At 49.5% G+C, this 23,118-nt stretch overlaps 1 protein-coding gene across 1 annotated transcript in view; it reads right to left on the bottom strand.

Moving 5' to 3' along the window:
• LCP2 (lymphocyte cytosolic protein 2) overlaps positions 1-9,056 on the bottom strand; it is a 44,355-nt gene extending 35,299 nt beyond the window's left edge. The window contains exons 1-2 of the mRNA XM_045792090.2: positions 8,626-9,056; positions 3,939-4,001 (exon numbers count right to left, since the gene is read on the bottom strand). Of these exons, the coding sequence (XP_045648046.1) occupies positions 3,939-4,001; positions 8,626-8,703 (141 nt within the window). The 5' untranslated portion in view covers positions 8,704-9,056. The remainder of the gene's footprint in view (positions 1-3,938; positions 4,002-8,625) is intronic.
• Between the last annotated feature and the right edge of the window lie 14,062 nt (positions 9,057-23,118).

The raw sequence follows: 23,118 nt of genomic DNA, 5'->3' as shown, positions 1-23,118 counted from the left end.
ATTCTAAATAATAATAAGCCGGCATCTGGTTGGCTCTCAGAGGTTAGTTTTGGCTTCTGCTCCTGCTCTGGGCTGGGAGCCTCCTGGCAGGTGGTTGGCCGCCTATGGAGAAGAGCTGGGCATGCGCCCCTTTGAGCCCGGCAGGCAGGGGCTGGGGCATCTTAGCCCTGAGTCCACTGGGTGCATCTGCTCCGGCTGTTGGATGCAGGTCTGACCCAGCCCCCTCAGCAGACCTGGCAGCAGGGCTGGGGCCAGAGTTTGCCCAGAGTCCTGAGACAATCAAGCTTTCGGTCAAGCTTCTTAACCTCTCTCTTTTTATATTTTATTTTTATTTAATTTATTTATTTGAGGGGGGCGGTGGTGGGGAGGGGCAGAGGGAGAGGGAGAAGCCGACTTCCTGCTGAGCGAGGAGCCTGACACGGAGCTCAGTCCCAGGTCCCTGAGATCATGACCCGAGTCAAAGTCAGACGCTTAACTGAGCCACCCAGACGCCCCGGGAGAGAGTCTTAAGTAGACGCCACACTGAGCACAGACTCTGACACAGGGTTTAATCTCAAGACCCTGAGATCATGACCTGAGCCAAAACCAGGAGTCGGACTGTGCCAACTCTTAACTGACTGAGCCACCCAGGTGTCCCTCTCTTATTCGTTTTAACATCCCCAAGCAGTGGCTGCTCCTTATTCCGTCACCAGCCCCTCTCCGGGATGTGCCAAGACTCCTGTTCAGAGTGGCATGGTGAGTGACGGCTACCTGGGGGCTGCCAGGGGGTTGGTGGCCGCATACAGGGTGGCTGGCCACTGCCTCGTGTTGGGCCTCGTTGAGGACGTAGGCTGAGGGCATCTGAGCGAGAGTGTGGAGGAGAAGGTGAACATAAGCCTGGCTGGAGACACAGGAGCAGGATGTTAGGGAAGAGAAAGGCCTCTAGGGAACAGGGAGGAAAGATGAGAGCTGTTTAAACAGGATTTTCAGAGAGTTCTGCCGTGTGATGTAACCCCTCCTCGACCTCCTTCTAAAACCTCCGGCCACTCTGGGTTACCTGGACCATCACTGGTGCCTTTGCAGGAGCGCGATTAGCTACTGAGTGTGTCCTCGAGATGGGCTCTACCTGGGGAGGCGAACGTGAGGGCGCTGCTGCCTGCCCACCCAGCATCCGCTCTCTCTTGCTCCCTTACTGACTGGACCTGGATTTCGTTCGGGGCAGTAAATGTGCCATGTCCAGAATACTGAATGCCCTATACTTCCCAGCAGAGAGCAGAGGTCTTGGGACTCAGTTGGGGCCAGTGAGAGATCACCTGAAGTCTACTGGATGGAACTTCTGGAAAAGTTACTACTTTCCTGAAAAGAAGGGGAGGCACTTCCCACGCACTTTTTGTTTTTTACTCTTTGCCCTGCCCCCTTCCTCCTGACTGGCGTGTGGATGTGAGGTCCGGAGGTGGCTTAGCCAAACTGCAACCACTCGGACAGAAGCCATAGGCGTTTTCCGTAAGCGAGATGGGGCCTGGGTTCCCGATAACTGCATTCAGCAGCTCACCAGCCCCTAGTGCCCGCTCTAGATTCCTTATCGTTGAGAAAGATAAACCCCTGCCTGGTTAGGCCACTGTGGTCAGGTTTCTGTTAAAGGCAGCCACATGCCTTCCTAACTGACACAGATCCAAACACTATTCATCCTCTCTTTCAACCTTCTGGAAGTATGGCACCCCCTTCCCCCCAGACAAGGTCCTTCTCTTCTCACTGGGAAACCCAAATAGCAGCAACACAGATGCAAGGGACCTACTAGCCCCAACAACAAAAAAAGAGAGAGAGACAGAGATAGAGACAGAGAGACAGAGAGAATGCGGACTTCACTGCTGCTTTCAGGAGCAGAATGGTCCCCGATACTACAAAACCAGGAGCAATGGATGAGAAATTAGAGCTCCGCTCAGAGCTCACTTGGTACCCAGAGCACCTGGGGTGGAGGGCGAGTTTCAGCAGGAGCTGTCTTTAAATACCCCAGTTGCGGGGCCAGGCACCAGGTTCTGCTCCCGGTTCTCCTGGTTCCTAGTGCCCTTCTTTCCACTTCCTCCTGCTCACACGATGAGCAGAATATGCGGTGGTCACCAGGGAATGACAGGTGCTGGATGCGGGAGCAGAGAAGACAGCTTCTCGGATAGCATCTCTCTGCCATGGAAACAACCCTGTCCCAGCAGACCCGAGCTTCCACAGGGAGTTTTGTGGGGACTGGTAGGGATTGTCACCCACTGTGACCCAGTCCAACGTGCTCCTGCTCAGGAGGAGAGTAGAGAGGCTCAGAGAAGGCAAGTGCTTGCTCCAGGTGACCCAGAACATCAGGGCTGCAAGCAGGACCACCCTCAAGGAGGTCTTACTCCCTGTCCACTCAGCACTAATAAGTCTCAGATCTCAGTTCTCAGGGGTAAAGTCACCAGAAGGAAATATTTACATTTAGTACTAATGTGCAAGTTCAACAGCAGCAAAACTCCAGGTATTCCCTAGGCTCAAGGCTCAGTGTGAAGGAATAACGTTGTTAAAAACTCATGCAGTGTTAAAATAAATTGAACGTGTGCTTTAGTCTAATGACTAGGTATGGGACTTAGAAAATTAACATCACACCTCTGTACACATTTCCTCATTTGCAAACGGGGTGGTTGGAGACTTCCCAAAGATACTTTTTTGCCATAAAACAAGCTTCTGGAAGGCAGGAATCACCCCTTAGTCATCTCTATATTTCCCTGATGTGGCATGGTCCAGTATGTAAAGGGAGCCCAGGAAAATGCTTGTGAAGTGAGTGGATGGGTGAATTCATGCTTGACTTAGGTGAAACAGGGAATACACGTGTCTTACATGGCACATGAAAGCAAACTCAGACCAATAGGGTGCAGTTCGGTCTCAGCATGAAACTGAAGAGCTGCCTAGAAAGGGGCAGATGACTATGTGTGATAGTGAGCTCCCCATCCTTAAAAGAATTCAAGCAGATGTTAGTGGCAGGGATGTAATACAGGAAATGGATTGGAGTGCCAGGCAGAAAGCTAGAGCTTATGGCCTTTCTGGCCCCTTCTAAACCCAAAGTCTCATGGCTGCTGACCTCACTGCGGCTCACCACACCTTGCAGGGAAACACAACTTACCTTGCCTTCCTCACTCCAAACCCAATTTGGGAGCATCTACTCATGAGACTTTTGAAGTCTTGCTCCCACTTCTTTTTGGAGGGCGAGGAAGCATGAGATGGGAAGGGGGTTGATTGGTACAGCCGGGATCTGTCTCGCCCACAGGCAAAGGCGGCATTTCAGGGAAATGTTCAGACCACCTCCCAGCCACCTCCCACCTGTCAGAACATCATCTCTTTCCATTCAAAGGCTTAGTCCCTCACGAACGACCGCATCTTAGTATTATATTAAAGTTCTTTGCAATATAATAGAGTAGAGAGAGTCCTATCACATCTGTGTTTAATTGGCCAAAAACCAACTATGTGAATTTGGTAGAGAGAAAGAGGGATGTAATGAATAATGAGGGTGATTTCACACTTTATTCCATTCAGTGAGTATGAACTCCAGAATGAGAGATGGGAAAAAAGAATCTTCTGTTCTCCCAAATTGTCTTTTTTCCCCTTAGGCTTCTCAAAGTATAGACGGCATTTGAAAAGATTTTCAAGGTGTGCGTGTGTGTGTGAACTGTACTTGGATTCCTCCTTATACTTCGACTTTAGAATGTGCCTTGGTATCAGTGAAAGACCTGGGAGGTATCCTGAATAGAAGGATCCTGAGAGGTGATGATAGCAGGGGCCATACAAAACCTCAGAAGATGACAAAGGGCTGTGTGGGGATTCTGAAGATGGGCATTGATCCTGAGCATCCCCAGGTACAGGGTAGACCAGTTGGCCCTGCCATAATTGGTTAACATGTGGAACGGCTTTGGTCTCAGTGTGTCAAACTGGCCAGCACTTACCAAAAACCGCTGCCCGTCGATGTGATGCTTTTTCACTGCCTTCTCACAGTCCCTGTAGTTCAGCTGCAAAGAAGAGGGGAAGGTGCTGTCAGTGGCAGACAGGTGCATGCCATTGGTTCCCCTCACTTGCCTGCCCCCGAAGCTTAGCAATTTGTGGTACTTGTGGCTAGCCAGACCCCTACCCCCCTTCCCCCCAATGTCTAGCAGACAGGCCCCATCCCTACCTCAGCTCTGCTTTCACTTGCCCCTTGGGACTCTCTGAAATGGAGAAATTGCCTCTGTCTAAGGTTTTGGGGCCAACGTCTACAGAAAGAGAGTGCCTCCAAGTCTACAAGGTCTGGCCACATGCTCCTCAGGCACGCAGAGAAGAGGTGAGAAAAGAAAATAAATAGCAACCGCCAAAGACAATGTCACCGCCAAAAGGCAACCTTGGAGAACATTCGATGTGTTTCCTACAGTGCTTTATTCTGAGCATATCTCTAAACACAATGGAGGTTATCACTCACATTTAATCTTATTATCCTAAATTTTTCTCTTAAAATTACCTTAAAATGATAATATAGGCCTTGCCTCATGTTATCACAAACTTAGGCTAAACATTATTTTCTTTAATTACCCCCTGATTGCTGACCATTTAGGCTGTTTACCAAACTGCTGTTCCATTAATGGTAATAGAAACTGTTGGTAATTATTGAGAGCTCGCTATCTAACAGTCGCTCTTCTGGGTATTTTAACTGATCTTAAGTCTTTAATCCTCACATCTTCCAGAGGGAGCCACAGGTGCAGATGGTTAAGTAACTTGGCTGAGATCCATGGGTAGCCGGTGACAGAGGTGACAGTCGGGCATCAGAACAAGGCTTTAATGTTTCTATCAGGAATGTTCCCCTTCTCATTAGTAACAGGATAACCGATAGTAAGCAAAGCGAACAAATTTAAGTGTGCCTTAATACACCATCCAGACCAAAATATAGAAAGAACATCATGGATATCCTTCTGCACACAGATTTTTGCTCAATTTAAGATAAATTAAGCTGGATTCTCAGAATAGGTTATAAGATCAACCGAAATGATCTTGGTTGCTTTCCCAAAGAGTCACAACAATTGACAATCTTATCAGTTTTCTGTTTCACCTTGTATTCAACAGCCTAAGAATTTGCATTTGAAATACCTCCAAATGTGATACTTCCGACTGGAGGATTTAAGGTGAAATGTTTGCCCTGGAGAATCTTTGGTTCTCATCACAAGTGTGAGGCTCACAATTGGTCAGCCTTCTTTTGGGGGCAAATCATGATCTTTTTGTAATGGTCGATCAATCTAAAAAGTGAATATAATTGTTGTAGTCTCATGGCTTGAAAGGGTGGGAGAAACGTTAGAAAGCTCAGAAAAAGCTGATTTCGAGGTCGGGGTGAACTTGAGCAACATCTGAGGCACCATGGGCTTCCTTTCTATTTCCGTGCAATGGGGTAGAAGTAGTTCTTGGAATATTGAGCTGCCTTTAATTCATCATTCATTGTCATCATTGTCAGATAAAGCTCTGATTTTGCAGATTGCCGACTTTGACCCTACTTACACAGATAGCCCCGCAGACTGGGACCTCCCTAGAAGTTTGATTCTTTTTTTTTTTTAAAGATTTTATTTATTTATTCGACAGAGATAGAGACAGCCAGAGAGAGAGGGAACACAAGCAGGGGGAGTGGGAGAGGAAGAAGCAGGCTCATAGTGGAAGAGCCTGATGTGGAGCTCGATCCCATAACGCCGGGATCACGCCCTGAGCCGAAGGCAGACGCTTAACCGCTGTGCCACCCAGGCGCCCCTAGAAGTTTGATTCTGATCCAGTAATACCTGGGTCTGGGGGCTAGAATCTGTATTTTTAGCAAGCACATAGAGGATTCTATGAGCACCCAGCTTTGGTAGGCAGTGGTCTAAGAGCAGGTACCTGGTGTTGTAGATGGGACAACTGAGGCCCAGAGAGGGGAAGGGATTGCCCTAAGTCACACAGTGGGCTGCGAGCATAGCTGGGATTAGAAATGGCTCTGATCCAGTGCCTCGCCACAGCACGGCCCAGGGATGCTCTCTTGCCAAGTTGAAAGAAATTGGAGGGGTTAGGGGTGTCCGTGGCTCAGTCAGTTAAGCATCCGCCTTTAGCTCAGGTCATGATCCCAGGGTCCTGGGATCGAGCCCCACATTGGGCTCCCTGCTCAGCAGAGTCTGCTTCTCCCTCTGCCCTTCACCCTGCTCTCTCTCTCTCAAATAAAGAAAATCTAAAAAAAAAAAAAAAAAAAACCAAAGAAAGAAATTGGAAGGGTTAAAGAAATCCAAAACATGACCTCTGTCCTCGGGGACATGCATTCCAGACAGAGGATGATCTGCACATATCTAAGACAGTAAGACACAAAGGCCTGCCGATCTGCATGGACATCCCCAGCTAGAAGCCGGTAAACAGAGTAGGAACAAAAGAATATCAAACATGAATTGGCCCCCTTCCACCTGCTGAATGCTGCCCCCACCATATCTCCTGTAATTCTTTCAACAATCCCATGAGGGGAGTTGCTGTTAGCATCCCTATTTTACTGATGAGGAAGCTGAGGCTCAGAGAGGTGAAGTCACGAAGGGAAGGTCGCCAAGCTGGCAGGTGGTAGAGCCAGGATTCCAAACAAAGAGTCTGACCCTAGAGCTGGCTGAGAGGTGTCTCCAAAGGGGGCCCAACCTCTCTGCTTTGCACCTGGTCATGGATCCTTTGAATAGAATAGTTGATGACCAAGACCCATCCCCAAATGACTCCATGGTCAGTTCACTTGATATTTTCTCTCTGGGGGAATTAAGGTGCCCAGGATTTGAAGGGCATCCATGTGAGTCTGTGGGGGATGGGACTTTCCAGATCACAGATTCCCTTCCATCTCCTCATCCTTTTTATTCTGTTTTCCTTCCTTCCTTCCTTCCTTCCTTCCTTCCTTCCTTCCTTCCTCTCTTTCTCTCTCTTTTTCTTTTCTCTTCTTTTATGTCAAGAGAAGGAACGTGTCCCAGTGCTGCAGATGTGTCCCAGGGTCTGGGGTCTCCAAGAAGGAGGCTCTCCCTTCCCCCAGTTCAGGCAGATGGCCATCTTCCCAAATGACCCCTGACCTATCGTCCATCTCCCTGCACTAAGTGGGGATTTGCCCATGGATTCTGCAGTTGCAAAGTTGTTGTATAGTTCTTACACTGAAGATGGATCCTGTCTGGGCCTCTCAGTCCATTCCCAGGATCCTCTCACCAATTCTCAATATTTTCTCCTTTTTTTAATTGAACTAGCATGCCACTTTATAGCATCACGGCAAATTTCACCTTCTTGCCCTAATTTATTTGGTCTACATTTAAGAAAAATACTTCAAAAGTCAGTTGTTCCAACCACCTTTGCACCCACAGGGCTGAAACCTAAGTTTATTGTGACCTTTTGGAGGAAAGAAGAACAAAAACGAGATACACACAAAGCAGCAAATAACAGGATCTGTGGGCTATGCCTCTTTCATGCCACACCCGATTCTGCATCTTCACATCTCTCTTTTTTAGGTGGAAGGGGAGCAATGAGGTGCTAGAAGGACCCCAGGTGTCTATGTGTCCCAGGGAGCCCTGTTCCACCCCCAGAAAAAATGGAAAGTTGACTTAAATGACCTCTAAAGTCTTGACTTTCAAATCTCATCTTTACAACTATCTAGAATGTCAACTGAATTCCATCCCAGCTGCCAGGGATGGGGCTGTTAGAAGCTCGATGTCCCTCACAAGACATCTTATCCCTTGAACAGGGATGGAGAGTCCCCAAGTCATGTGGCTTGGGATGTGCCCAAGCAGATGTGTGGCCTGTGGTCCCCCCAGCAGATGACCAAGCACGGGGGTCCTTGAGCAAGCCCCTCCAGGGCCAGAAGGCAGGATAGTAACACTTCTGTCTCAGGTCTGCCACAAGCTTGGCCACTGACCCTGCCAGTGAAACTCTTCCTCTTAGGGGCCTCAGTTTCCCTAGCTATCTCAATCGATCACAACCCAGAGCTCGTAGCAGTTCTCCCGCCTGCTTCACAAGACCCTCCTAAAGCTCCAGCGAGACTCTATTCTCTGTAAGGGCTTGAAGAGCCCTCTTTCAGGTCATGAGCAATGACTTCCCAGACGCCATCTCTGGCATCGTTTGTCCTTCTCCATCCCTCCCGTCCTGCCTTTGCTTTCTCCCACCCCAGGGCTCCATTCACCCCTTTCTATTAAGCAGCCTCAATCTCATTAGTGGTTACAGCAGTTCTGAGTCTCTGAGCATGGACTTTGAAGCCAGAGAAGCGTGACTGGAATCCTGCCTCTGTCACATGCAGTCCCTGGGGCTTTGGGCCATTGAACCTCCCTGAGCTTACATTGCCGCTGAGCCAAGAGGACAGCGATGCTGGAGAGTGTTAAATGGGGCAGTGCCTACAGAGTGCAAACTAAAGCCCTGGCACTTCGTAGGTGACATCCAACTGAGGGCCTCCCTTCTCCCCCAGAACTCATCACCAGGCACGCTCAGGCATATACGGTTATCTACACAGCGCTCGCTCAACTGGTAAGGCTGCCGCGGGGCTGGAAGGTCCGCCGCTCTATTTTACACCTCTCATGTTCTGCTTGGACTCCTTCTTCAAGCCTCTGCCCAGCCCGCCGAGGGCCGCCAGCCTCACCATCAACAAATAGCAAGGCTCACCTTCCTGAAATAGTCTGCAAGGCTGTCGGGGTCCCAGGCCAGGACGTCTGAGCGAAAGGGCACATTCTTCAATGCCATGGCTGCTCTCCAGGGACAAAACTCACAAGCGGAGCATGGGTGCTGCACCCATGGACGGAGAACCCCAAATCCAGAGCGCAGAGGTGTCCTTGGCTCTTCCAAGTCCCAGTTACCTTCTGGAACCCCCTTGTTGAAGCACACGTCTTTTCTGCTCTAACCAGATCCCAGAAAGCAACGGCTTCCTCTGCGAACAAATATGGTCTCTTCTCAGAAAACGACTCAGCAAGTTTCCTTTACCACTTCCTCTGCTCAGCTCTAAATGAGTAAACAAGGAAGCCCAGCTCCGGGGGCTGGAGAGGTAGAGAGAGCGACAGGGTTGGTAATCTCCCCCTGGTCCTGGCCACCCCTGCCCCGCGGGAGGGACAGGGAAGGGGACTTAAGACTCCAGTGTGAGCCCGAGTGTGTTTCCATTAAAACTCCTGGCACCCAGAGACTTATATAGCTGTCCTGCTGGGCTGGGTCTTTGCAGATGAAAATCTATTTTGACAGTTGACCTCAAATATACGTGATCTCCCATATCGGCAAACGGCAGGGGTAAGGAACATGGCCTTTCAATGCTTTCCAACCATCCCTCAGTCTCTCCCAAAACGATGGTGTTGACATTCCTTCAGCCACCTCTGCCTCGGTGGCGTTACAGGAGGGTTCTCAGGGAGTGAGCCGGGCACCCAGGGCTGAGAAAGGGGCCACACCGGGCAGACCCAGGCTTCCCTTCTGATGTGATTGTTTCCATGCTATGGAACCTCCCGCAAGGGCTTAAAATCGAGGAGTCTCAGTTTCCATATCCATAAAGTAGGAAAACAGGAATTGTCTCATGTACACAAAAACCTTAGCTACAGTTAACCAGACAAACTTAAAGAAAAAAAAATCAAGAGCACACAAATAGAGACCGCTGTTAGGGCTGCCACGGGCTCTATCCGCTGTGGTTTCCCACGTAGATTCTAGTCACTATTGATTCCCCCGTGTCTTCTACTCAAAGACTACATTCTCTGGAGTGGCCCTGGGGCAGGACACGGGCATCTGCTGCTCTCTGAGCTGGTCTCAGAACCCCGCGATTCTCACAGTGTGAGGACCTTCCTGGCAGAGGGCAAATCCGGTGTATAAGAGCAAATATATTCGTGCAACTTCGCAGTCTCTAAACACAGTTTCTCCGCTTGAGCCAATGCTCTGCACGCCCACATACACACACAACCCTCAGTTCTGACGCTTGAGGAAAGCATCGCGCTAAGTTGCACCCACTGCCTCGGTCCCTGAGGAGGTCCGTTCTTGAAGGCTTTCTGAGGGTAGCTTTGGCCACGCAGAGTTCCCATCTTACGCATGATCTAAGGAGCTCTACTGTCCCTGCTCCAGCCTCTCCAGGTCGTTGTGAACTTCTAGATCTGCATTTCAGTCCAGGCCCAGCACCTGAGAATCGGTCCATAGAATGTGGTGCCCGGGGTGCTGGGGGCACCAGTCATCAATCGAGGCCGCCCAGCCAAGTGCTCTTCACAGGGCCTGGGACCTAAGAGCTCTCAATTACGAATGTGCTCGACAGGGCACGGCCTGCCGTTCAAAAGCTCCACCATTGGGGGGAGAGGTCCCTTGGGGTTTCAAATCACCAAAATAGTGGTCAATGACAAAAAGCTATTTGAAAAGAGAAGGAAAGAGAGAAATCATTTCTGGGGTAGGGTAGTCAAAGAAGTTGTCGTGGGGGGCACCTGGGGGGCCCAGTGGGTTGAGCATCTGCCTTCAGCTCAGGTCATGATCTCAGGGTCCTGGGATGGAGCCCCGCGTCGCATTGGGCTCCCTGCTCAGTGGGGAGCCTGCTTTTCCCTTTCCCTCTGCCCCAACTCCATGCTCGTGCCCCTGCTCTCTCTTTCTTTCTCTCTCAAATAAATAAATGAAATCTTAAAAAAAAAAAAAGAAGATGTGGAATTAGCTGGAATTGCAGCAGGGCCTTTGGAAATGGAGCAGAGGAAGGACATTCTGGACCTGGGGGGGGGGGTGTTGGCGTGTGCTTCGTGAGCAAACAAACACGGAGCACCTGTGGAAAGGAATATTTAAGATCATTCTTACAAGCAGAAGCGGTTTTTTTCATGATGTTCACTCCCACTCAGGAGGATAAATATCTACAGAAACACAGAAATTGAATTGAGATATAGCTAAAAAGTAGGCTCCCTTGAAAGAACTCTCCAATAAATGTGGCCAAGATGGACGATCCATGGAGGACATTTAGAAGAGAGACTCGGCAGGTGAGAAGTGTGGATGACGGTGATGATGGAGATGAGACTCATCACGGGAGAAACACCTGGAGTCCTTCCCATGCGCCAGGGAGTAGGCTAAAAACGTGCCACTAATTGTCTTATTTAATTATTCACACTATTACCTCCCCTATTTTACAGAAGGGAAAGCTGAGGCTCAGAGAGGTAAAGCTAATTGCTGCCCTGCGCCCAGCAAATAGATCGTGCAGCCAGTCTCATCTGGCGCCCTCTCTGGGTCCAGAGCCCCCGTCCTTCCCTCTCTGTCACCTCAAGGCTCTGAGATGTTCCATAAATCACCCAGGTGGAGTAGGGAGTCAAACCCGGCTCTGTCTCCACAGCCTGCGCTCTGTCCTACTCTATCAGCCTCCTTCCCGTGAAGAGCAAGGGAGGTTGTCAATCTGGACAAGCTACAAAGAGGATCCAGCACTTTCTACGAGGCCTTTGGTGCCCCCTCCCCATACGACCACAGGCTCATTCCTCAGAAGGGCCACCGAACAGACAAGAACAGGTGACTCGAGGGGAAGTGGGTTGCCTCAGGCCTGGAGACTTTCCTCTTCCTCAGACCTTGGTGATTTCCCAACACTCGCAAATTTCACATCTCGTGTCTCTTGCCGAGGGTTCCAGAAGTTCTGGGGGCAGGGCCAGGTCATCCCCAAGAGAGGCTCAGAATGCCAGAAGGACCGTGGTGATCCTGTGCAGGCCGGCTCGCCGGGCCCAGCCTCGGGCTCCTTGCCTGTAAGATGGAGAGGCATAGCCACAGCCCCTGGGTACCGCCCACCGTCCACCGGTACCCCCTGCAGCACAGGGGGCGCTGCAGCAATGAAGGCTGGGCCCACTCACACCAATCCTTTAACACGCATCGGTCTTGACTTCAAGTGTGAAGCAGAGCACAGAGACAGGCAGGTACGGCACAGTGATGGAAAGCCATGGCCTGGGTGGGAATGTCCTCTCCCATTGCTCCCTCTCCCTCAGCCAGTGGAGAAAGCCAGGACTCGCGAAGGAGCAAGTGGAAAGGTTAGCAGAGGCGTTCTCAGGCTTTGGGATATTATCTCCAGATTAGGAAGGGGGCAAACAGTCTCTGCGCACAGTATGAACAACATGCTGGTATAGGGCGCAGGGGCTCTCGGGATAGGAATTTTAAATGTGGGATCAATGAGCTTGTGGACAAGAAAGCGATGCTTGTAGGGAGTGAGGTGTCAGATTTTTTTATCTTAGGGACTAAAAGCAGATGTAGGAATTGCACATTGCAACCCACATTCGGGGACCTTCCCCATTTCCCCCTGCCTCACCCCACCCCATCTGGAATTGAAACCCCCTCTCTTCCCGCTAACTCACAGCAGAATCAGGTGGGGAGATAACTGTCTTCTTCACAGCTAATTTGAGGGGTGAGAAAGCTAAGCAATCCATCAGAAGACACTTGGGAGCTGCAGTTTCTGCATGTGGGGTGGGGGCAGGGTCTGGGGACTTGTCATCGGACATCAGGAGAGAACGGAAAGTAGGCCTTTGGAGGGGAGAGTGTGTTGACCTTCCTAGGAGAGGCCCCTAAGGCATTAGAAGGTGGGTAAGAGGATGTGCTTATTCGGATTTGATTTGTAGCGAGGGTCTTGGCTGGGGGAGAGAGACAAAAGTGGTGGCGTGTGGCCCCGAGAGGTTGACGATATGGGGTGCTGTGGGCAATGGAGACAAATGCCCTCGCATGGGTTGACCCCAGCCTCACCTCCACCAACATTTTATGGCCACATGTGCCACTCGAGGTGAGGTGCTAGAGTGAATTGCTATTGAAATTTCTTTAGGGCCTGGGCAGGTTTGCCTATAGAGGGAACAAGCTGTCACCTTCACAGGGAGGGGACAGTTTTCCCCTCCATTCTCAGACGCCGGTAGTGGAAGCGCCATCTGTGTGGAGTCGTTCTGGATGGCAAAGGGCTCCACCCCCACAAGAGGGTAGAGCAGGAAAGCCCAGAAGGGGCCCTGACCACTTCCCGGGCAGGGCAGTTCCACACACCCAGTGGCCATACACTAAGACACAGAATGTGGTGACCCTGCCTCAGAATGGGTGTGCCGGGGGGCACAGGCTTGCCATGCAACCACTCTGGGAGGTGCAAGGGCCGTGCTCACCAGAGCTCCTGGAGGCTGCAGGTGCCAGCCCACAGCAGCCCTTCCTCAGGCCAGGCTGTACTCTGTCCTGACAGCCCCCGAGACACTCCTGCCACCCCACCAGACACAGTCCTCACCACCCGCATCCTGGGATACACATGAGGAAAGTAGGAATCAGTCGCTACATGCGAGACAATGAGGAGCAATATTTTCCATTTCCTCCATTTCCTCAAAGCTGACAAGTTCATTCTTTTCAAAAAAAATGTATTTTTCATCCTCTCTATCTCGTTCTCTGCTGTTTTAACTGAGGTACCTCAGAAGTTTGAAAGTGGGTGGGAGGAAGTGCTTATTTGGACTTCCTGTCAAGCCTCCCTTCCTCGTCTGCCCTATTTTTGACTTCGGCAGCCTATCCCCAGATAGCTCTGCCACTAAGGGAAACCCCCCAAGTGGCCGCAAGGGTGGGTGGGATGTGGGCAGGGGCAGGAGAGGCGAAGGCAGGCTTCTCATCTCGATAAAAGAGAAAAGGCGCTGCCCCCCTTCTCGGGCAAGCTGTGGAGAGGCAGAGCTGGGGGAAGAGGTGGGATGAGTACAAGAAAAGCAAAAGCAGTCTAACCCACAGCCCAGAAAAGGTCGATGTGGCCTCTTCCAGTCGTTTCTTCCCAAGGAACAGCAGCGGCCCGGGAAACACATACGTGCCCTAGAAGGAAGCAACGATTTGCAGCAAGCAAGCTCAGCAGCGCAGCGTGGATCAAATTCCTTAGCTCTTTTGCCCTTTTGATCTGAACGAAAGCCCTCTGACTTGATGGCAATGCTCCCATTTTACAGATGCGGAGAAACCAAAATTCTCTTGCCCACATTCCCATGCTAGTAAATGCGGAGCCTGGATGCCGGCCCAGGCCTGGGTGGATTTCCATCCGTGTCCTACTTGTACCACTTGGCCCTTAGGTCTCAGTAAGTCACTTAGCTGTTGACTTTCAGTCTGGACTTTCCTGCCTCACCTGTGGTCTTGGTGCCTGTGGCCCCCTCACTATTGCTGGAGCTCCTGATGTCGGCTGCATTACTTGTCTTGAAAATATCAGTGCTCTGACCACCACTTTCTATTTGACCTTCCAGGCTTTTGACCCAGACAGAGTGCATCTTCCAATACACTGTCCTAGATGAGTCACCTTGGGAGGCCTCATCAGTCCTCCCACCTTACTGCACAGGAGTGTCAGAGCCTTCCTGTGAGCATGTTCCTGGAACAGATGGTGGGTCCCTTAGAAGGAGGGGGTTAAGGGTTTGGGGAGAAGAGGATCTGGAAAACAGATGCTATGTCTATCCAGCCCTTCCAGGAGGCCGTGAGGGTTTAGGGGAAAGGAATGCTAGAATCTTATATGTATTATAGCATGTGATCCTTGTGAGTGCTCTTTGGGAAAGGGAGGTAGAGGATACATACCCATTTTACAGATTGCAGAGAAAGGCTTGCAGAGAACAGACACCTGTCCGTGGTCTCACAGATAATCAGATGTGGAATCTGGGATTTGAAACTAGACCGGTCTGATGTTAAGACTCTTTCCACTGAAAGATGCAGTTTCCAAGGATGAAAGTTTTACTAGATGAATAATTAGTGTTTACTCAGAACAGGTCATGCCAACCATATTTATTAGGCTATGAAAGAAAGATTATTCTGTCTTTGAGTGCTCCTCAAATAATCGATCTTGGTTTGCAGATATTTTTCTCTAACAAAAAAAAAAGATACAAGCTTGGCAATTCTAATGCTGGGTGAGTGGCACAGGCTCACGGAGTCCCTCAAATGTACCCTGCAAGTAGGGAGACGTGCACGTGGGGCCACAGCTCAGCTGGGTCAGGCTGAGTGCGGGATGGGAGGTGAGGAGCTGGAGGAGGAGAGTGAAGTAAGGGAGTCGAGTGACTGCCCACATTCGTTCCAGCTGGGACCCTGAGGAAGCCTGCATTGCCCTGCTGGGGAGACCCCCAGGAGTTGTCTGGCGTCTTCATGTGCAAGCCAGTTCTTAAAGCCATCCTCATAAATATGGGAATACTCCGTATCCTTCTAGTAAGTTACCTTGTTGCGCAGAGTCGGGTGGGCTCTGTGGCTAGTCCAGTTCCGACTGCTATAACAAAAGATCTCAGACCGGGTAGCTTATAAACAGCATAAATGTATTTTCCACAGTTCTGGAGGTTGGAAGTCCAAGGTCAAGGTGCCAGCATGGTCATGTTCAGGTGGAAGCCCTCTTCTTCCTGGGTCGTAGCCGGCACCTTCTCACTGTGTCCCCATGTGGCAGGACAGGTTAGAGAGCTCTGTGGAATCTCTTCTACCAGGACCCTGATCCCATTCAGGAGGGCTCCGCCCTCACCACCTAAGGACCTCCCAAAGGCCCTGCCTTCTGATACCATCCCTTTGGGCGTTAGGATTTCAACATATGAATTTGACACAAATATTTAGGCCATAGCACAATACAAAATCCATAACTCTCCCAGGATACATGGACCATTCCTCTTTAATTTGGCCAAAAAAAATGGTCATGGGGGAAAAAAAGAGGCAGCCTGGGGTGAGGATGAGAGCCATGGACTGGGAGGTGGGGAGGTCCCAAGCTTGAATTCTAATCACAGTAATGCCCTCAACCGAGTGTCTGTCCTTGAGTCCTTTTTACAGGTTCCTCATCTTTATTATTTTTTTAAAAGATTTTTATTTATTTATTCGACAGAGATAGAGACAGCCAGCAAGAGAGGGAACACAAGCAGGGGGAGTGGGAGAGGAAGAAGCAGGCTCATAGTGGAGGAGCCTGATGTGGGGCTCGATCCCATAACGCCGGGATCACGCCCTGAGCCGAAGGCAGACGCTTAACCGCTGTGCCACCCAGGCACCCCAGGTTCCTCATCTTTAAAAAAAGGCTAATAATACTTAACATTCCTCTCGGCACTTTTGTGAGAAATGAAGTTGTTCATGTTACGTGCCTGAACTGTGTCTGGGCTGGAAGAGAGATGCCACACATTTGTTTCCTTTCCCCAGACAATTTCTAGAGCTTCTTTGCAGCTCTCACTTTTCATGATACTTCTCAATAGCTGATTAATTTTCTGTCCATTTCTCTTTGGAGACAGAAACAAAAAAGATACCAACAACCTATACAGGGGGTTTATTTTGGAAAGCATTCACAGGGGTTGACTTCAGAAGATGACCGTCTCTATTATCAGCTAAACTGGGACTTTGGGGAAGTGGAAGGGACGCTATCAAAGCTCTTCCGGGACAGGAGGCATAGTTTGGGGCCATCCCTGCAGATGGGCGCCCTGCTCACAGTCATCACACCGCTGTCCCGGTGGCTTGGCCAGTTTTGGCCAGTCTTCTGTGAGTCTCATCTGCCCTTGTCAAACAGAATTCCCTCTGCCTTCCTCGTCCTGGCAAATGGTGACTGTTTGCATCTAGCAAGAAATCAGAATCTCATTTGCCACAGGCAGAATATAATTTGGGTGGTGCATGTCCAAGCATATGGCCATGAACCCAGCCCGCACTGCCCAGCTGTGGGGTGGGCCTTCTCGGAGCCCTGCTTTAACGGGCCCTTACTAGACCTGGAGGGGCCGGCCGCTCTCTTTAAATCCAGGAAACTACCAAGTTCACAGTTAAATTTAATGCGCGAAAAGCGAGCCGAAGTGCCAGATTTTCACAGGCTTCCCTCTTCCCTCCCCCACCCTACCAGTGTTCCCTGTTAATCTCTTACAGGGTTCATGCCCTCTCACAAACATCTCATACTCCCAGACTGCAAGGGTTATGATTTAGGAAGTCTCCGCAGGCAACATCAAGGCCAAAATTCCCCCGAGCTGAATCCTCCTCTGACAGAGGGCTTTTGTTCCTGTTTCAGGGTTTCCTGTGTCAACTTAGGAACTCAGAGGGACTCAAGTCCATTTTGGAGACCTGCTAGAATGATCCCCTGGGGTCCAGGTTATCCTCCTAAGTCCAGCCCCTCAAAAGCTTGAAGCCGCATACAACTCCGTCTCTGATGACAGAAGCTAGAGGGGTTAAGACTCAGATTCTGCAATGAGAATAACATGTCTGAATCCCAACTCGTCCTCTGCAGCTGTGTGACGTTGCACGACTTACTTAACTTCTCTGTGCCACAGTTTTCACAAGGGAGTGGGGAAAGCTAAATAATAACGTCCACCTCAGTGAGCAGTTGGGAGAATTCAGCAAAAGAAAATCACGAGCCCCGAGTGTGGTCCCTGGCACACCGTCATATATGTGGTGATCCGTGCTGGCATTGCGCACCGTTGGGAACCCCTCAGCCTCACTCGTCCCTCCCCGGTCCCTTCCATTGCTGTGAGTTCCCTAGGTTGCCTATAACACCAGGCTCCCTTATCACATGTGGGCGGGCATCCACTGCATACATTACTCTGTAATATTTCTGATGGAGACAGATAGCAGAAGCGACACAGCTGAACTTTCCGAATATTTAAGCGTTAGGACCTGTGCTGAAGGTTCACTGGCTGATGAGGCCAGGGGAAACATGCAAGTGAGTGAAGAAAGCTTGGTAGGAAAAACAGTAGCCCAGGGAAATAACAAATGGCAGCTTACTCTGAGCATTAGTCAGGAAGATGATAGGGAGGGGTGAAGTCTGGGGCAAACAGGACAGCTCGGGTCAAGCTAATTGTTGCCATATTGTTAATGAGGGCCTGCTCGTGCAAGATTGGGGCCCAGGGTCACCAGTCAGCAGATATTCATTTAAGGGAAACTAGAAAACTAGATTTTAGGTCAAAAAAGGAAATGTGATCAATGTCCTAATTCTGGAAACTTTGAGTACATTCAGTTATGTGGCAAAGAGAAATTCAGGTTGGTAATCAGCCGACCTTTAAATCTCAGAATCCCAGAATATCTGGGTGGGCCCAATGTAATCACAGGGGTCCTTAAAAATGACAGAGGGAGGCAGAAGAGGAGAGTCTCTGGAGATGTGACTGTGGAAGAAAGGCACAGAGAGATGTGATCTGGTTTTGAAAATGAAGGACAGGGACCACAGCTAGGGAACGCGAGTGGTAGCTGGGAAAGGCAGGAAAAGAGCTTCTCTGCTAGACCCTTCAGGAAGGAACGCAGCCCTGTTTTCAGCCTAGTGAGACCTGTGTTAGAGTTCCTACTTCCAGAAGTGTAAGAATGAGTTTGTATTGTTTCGAGTCACTAAATTTGTGATAATCTGTCACAGAAGCAGTAGAAAACTAATATATCGACTAACTTTTAAAAAACCATGTGAGCGGGGCACCTGGGTATCTCGGTCTACCTTTGGCTCAGGTTATGATCCCAGGGTTCTGGGATCAAGCCCCAATGTATCAGGCTTCCTGCTCCGCTGGGAGTCGGCTTCTCCCTCTCCCTCTGCCTGCTGCTCCCCTTGCTTGTGCTCTCTTCCTCCCTCTCTCTCTGTGTCAAATGAATTAATAAAATCTTAAAAAAAATAATGTGGGCCAAACAAACCACAGGTGTTGGCTGTAGATGATCTATGAGCCACTTCTGATTTAGAATCACTGAAGGATATATCACTTTTTATGTTGGAAGTGCCTGATGACCTAATCCATGTCTGAGAGGTGCCCAAGATCACACAGTAGTGACTCACACGAGGGATGCGACTCTTAGAACAGCATTCAGGTGTGTCATATGTACTCATGCCTTACATCAACATAACTGTACGTGGCTGGGAGAGAGAAAGAACTAGCAAGTCAAATGGTGGAGGCCATTTTGCCGACTGTTCTAGTCAACAACAAAAAATAAATGCCCCAGTGAGCTCCAGGTCAACTACAAGCACAGTTTCCAGAACTCAAATCTTGTCCAAAAAAGATTTCTTTCTAGACAAGGCATTGTGCTGGATCCTTTCCTTGTCATTGCTGTGAACTCGGCTGCCATGTCCCAGACTGATGTTCCTGTTTGCAAGCCATTCACATTTCCTCCCTTCCTTCCTTCCTTCCTTCCTTCCTTCCTTCCTTCCTTCCTTCCTTCCTTCCTTCCTTCCTCTTTCTTTCTTTCTTCTTTTCTTTCTTTCTTTCTTCCTTCCTTCCTTTCTTTCTTTCTTTCTTCACATGGAACTTCTGAACAAATATGTCTTCATTCGGCACCATCTACAGCATTGGTTTTCTGAGCGCTAGGTCTGGGATTGCTTTACATGCAAACAACACCTATCAAGACTATGGAATGTCTAGAGTTCAACTTTTGGGAAAGAGAATCAGACAGTTGTAATCATGGAGTAGCGAAGTCCCCCAAACTGGCAGCTCATGGATGCATTTTAGCTGTGGGTGTTCTCCTGGAACCACAGTTCTCCCTGCTGCTCCCACCCCCAGAAAATGATCTTGAAAGTCTTGACCTTGGCCTTCTTTTCAATTTGCCACAGTCCCCAATCCTCCCCCACTATCTTAGACTGTTCCCCTTCACTCATTTACATGCCCTTCCAAGGCCCTCAAAGAGTTCGTGTTTGTGCAGTTGATTTCTGTTCAAGTCCCACAGTCAATTCAGTTCACTTATTCATTAAAAAAATATTTATTGAGCACCTACTATGTGCTAAGAATCTTCCAGGTAATGGGATTCATCAGCGAACAAAGTCCTTGGACTTATGGAGCCTCATAATGATAATAGGAATGACAATGATGGTGATGATTATGATAATTAATGAGCATTGAGTAGATAGGCTATGTCCTCAGCCCTTTATATACCATATATAGGTATAGATAGCAATAGATATATAATGTAATAAAATTATATAATATAAAATATATATACTCATGCTCACAACAGTACTATAAAGTATTTACATCACTATAAAAATAAGAAAACTGAGGCACAAAGAAGTTCCCTCCTCCTATGAGAGATGACATTAAAAAGGAACAAATAAGAGGCTGTAGGGTTCCCCTGTCTAATACAGTAGCCATTAGCCACATGTGGCTATTGAAATTAAAAATAATTAAAATGAAATAAAATTAAAGTTTCCATTCCTTGGTCACACACATTTCAAGCACTCAACAGGCACTTGTGGCCAGAGGCTACCATTACGGACACAGAACGCTTCTGTCATCACAGAGTGGTTTGGGTAGTGCTGGTCTAGAGTGTTATGGTTAATAATGGGAGCTCCAGGATTTGAATCTTCTCTGACACTCTCCAGCTGGGAGCTTTGAGCACAGTTCTTAACCTCTCTGTATCTCAAGTTATTGGTCCAGAGCATGTAGTTAATAATAATACCATCTTCATGGAGACGGAGCGAAGGTAAGTTAATTCTTGGATGTTTAGAACAGGGTCCAGCATGTAGTAACCACCTGATCAATTACAGCTACTACTGTGAATATATAAAATGAGGGGAGTGATGAATGCTATGACAACAGATAAAGCACAGCGAGGGGACAGAGGGTGATGGCTGCTCGTGCGGACAGGCTGGTGAAGGTGGCTCTCTCCGAAGAAGGCAGCATGTGCATGAGGTCAGGAAGCCAGGCTTGGGTAGCCAGGGAAGGATATCAAGGCGGAGGACATGGGTAAAGCCCCAAAGGCTGCAGAAACAGTAGCCTGGCCCGAGTGGCGGGGAAGGAGTGAACCAGGGAGAGAGGAGAGAGCCGGGCTCAGCCCATAGGGAACGACCACCATTTGCTCTGAGTGTGGTAGGGACACCTGGCCAGTTTTGAGAAGAGAAGTGATGGGGACTGAATTACTTTTTAAAAGGTCACCTGGGTCATGGGTAGAGAGAGGAAAGCTTATGGGTACATGGGTAGAGAGGTCACCATGGGTCATGGGTACGATGCTGCCTGAAGCCATTACAGGTATAGGAGGTGGGGAACTGGTATTATATATTTGATTATTATCCACTACATCTAACGTGGGGGGAAAGAGGCAAGAGTAAGGGCAGGGAGGCCCTTAGGAAGCTGCAGCCAGGAGGCTAGCTGGGAGCAGTGAAAGGAGTGGAGATGAGAAAGCTTCATATTCAAGGCAGCTCTGCCCACTGGCTTCCCCCTCTGCCTGGAACCCCCTTTGCCCAGATGACATCCTGGCTCACTCCCTTAGGTCTTGACTCACCCTTGACTGAAGTCCCCCTATTGGAAAAGGCTCCCTGTCACCCTTCTCTACTGTTCTTTCTCCTTAGCACTTATCCTGAACTAAGATACAGCAATTTTCCTGGTTTTGTTTACGATGGGCAGTAAACGTGAGGCTGGGGATTTTTGTCAGCTTTGCTCATTACTGAACCCCCAGTGCTTACAGCAGTCCCTGGTACAAACTAGGTGCTTGAGAAATATTTTTGAATCAATGAATCAATGAGTGAATGATATAGGGAAGGAACAAGAACACGTGGTAACTGAGAAAACTGAAGCCCAGAGAGGGGAAGCCATTGGCCCAAACCCACATGGCAATGACCCAACTGCGTCTTTCTTTACTACCTCGTTTTTTCTAGACTGTGTTCTTGTATTTGGCTGAACTTTCCCTTTTCCTGCAGGCCTGGCCCAACAGCAATATCTGGGTAGTCATCTACATCACGTGAAAAAAAATGCAACAGGACTCCAAGTTGTCCAACCCGGTTTCTCTACGGGGGCAGTCTACACAGTTAGGTACACAAACAGAGCCCCATGGCTGGGGCATGATGGGAGAGTGTGGCCGGGGCAGCGAAGATGGCTAAGCTTCCTCCCCAGAAACATTCATGCTTCTGAGCAATGATGGTGGGCCGTGAGTTTGCTCTGGTTTCTGCCCAGGGAGTGCCCAGAGAAACCACACTCAGCCTGCTCTTGAGAGCTGAGACACCTGTCAGCTCGGCCTTTCCTCCCTGCTGTGTGATGGCCTAGAGGGCCTTAGAGCAGGTCACCCCATCTTCCCCTTCCTGCCTCCCCTTCCTGACCCATGCAGCTTGCCTGCTGGCCATTCTGGACTCTTACCCATCCCCTCTCTGATATAACAGCAAAAGTCTCCTTCCTTATTCTTTATCATGGTAATAAATTAAATAGCTACCTTTTAGAACCCTTACTCTATATTAGGCCCTATGCAAATCCACAATCCTTGCATAGCCCATTTTACAAATTGGGACTCTGGGCTCAGAAATTTCTCCATGCGTAAGTGGTGGACTTGGGTTCAATCCTGGGCGCATCCATGTCTGATTCTGGAGCTTGTTTTCTTTCCCCTCAGACACAATCACCATTCATTCATTTACCATTCATTCATTCATTCATTCATTCAGCAGTTTTATATCAAACCATATGATGTACCAGGCACTGTTCTAAGGTCTAGATTACAGTGATGCACCAGACAGGGTCCTGCTCTCAGAACACAATGGGAGAGAGAACAATGAATGCAGCAAGAAGCCCATTTTCAGGAGGGATGGTCTCTGTGGACAAGCGGAAACAAGCCAGCATGTGAGAGAACACAATGCAGGGGTGTTCTCGATTGGATGCTTGGGGAAGGTTACCTCATGCTGGTGGATGCCAGACACAGCAGGGAGGAGCCACTGGGAAGTGGGGGCCAGGTTGAGAAGGGGCCATGGGTTGGGGCAGGCCATCGGGAGGGTGAGAGATGTATGGCTGACCTTGGGGAAACCACAGGGTGGTGCAAGTCTCCTTCATGGCTAACTATGTAGGGGCGTATGTGCCTCTCATCACCAGCCCTTCTTTGTTAAGTAGTATATTCTACCTCCCCTGTTAGGTTTAATGCCAAACAGCTCTTCTAGACTTGTCTCTCTTTTCTCTCGTTGGGTTCTGTAACAGGTTTTTCTCCTCCTGGCATCAGAGGCTGAGGAAGCTTAAAGCAACAGTTGCAGTGGAGAAAGCTGAGAACAACGGCTCCCTTGAGCTCCCCCTGGGGGCCTTTCTCCAAGCTGCACACCTCTCAGCCTCTGCTGCCCCCATCCTGCTCTGTCCTGCCACCTGCCCAGCCCTCTTCAGATGGAAGCTTGGTGGAACCCGATGTCTGGCTTTGAGTTTGGTTGCCCTACCCCCGCTCACTGGGCTTATGGACCCCTCCTGGTTCTTCTCATCTCTTGTCTGGTGCCCTGGCCAGAGATCTAGGGCCCCATGACCAGACTCAGAGCCCCCAGAACCCACTTGGGTGGAAAGTTCCTGCAGATGGGTTGCCTGGGTGGCTCAGTCGGTTAAGCGTCTG

This window comes from Ursus americanus, chromosome 15 (assembly GCF_024610735.1).
Source record: "Ursus americanus isolate L20-20 chromosome 15, mUrsAme1.1.p, whole genome shotgun sequence".
Taxonomy (NCBI): domain Eukaryota; kingdom Metazoa; phylum Chordata; class Mammalia; order Carnivora; family Ursidae; genus Ursus; species Ursus americanus.
The sequence above is the reverse complement of the archived record's forward strand: the minus strand, read 5'-3'. Positions and strand labels throughout refer to the sequence as shown.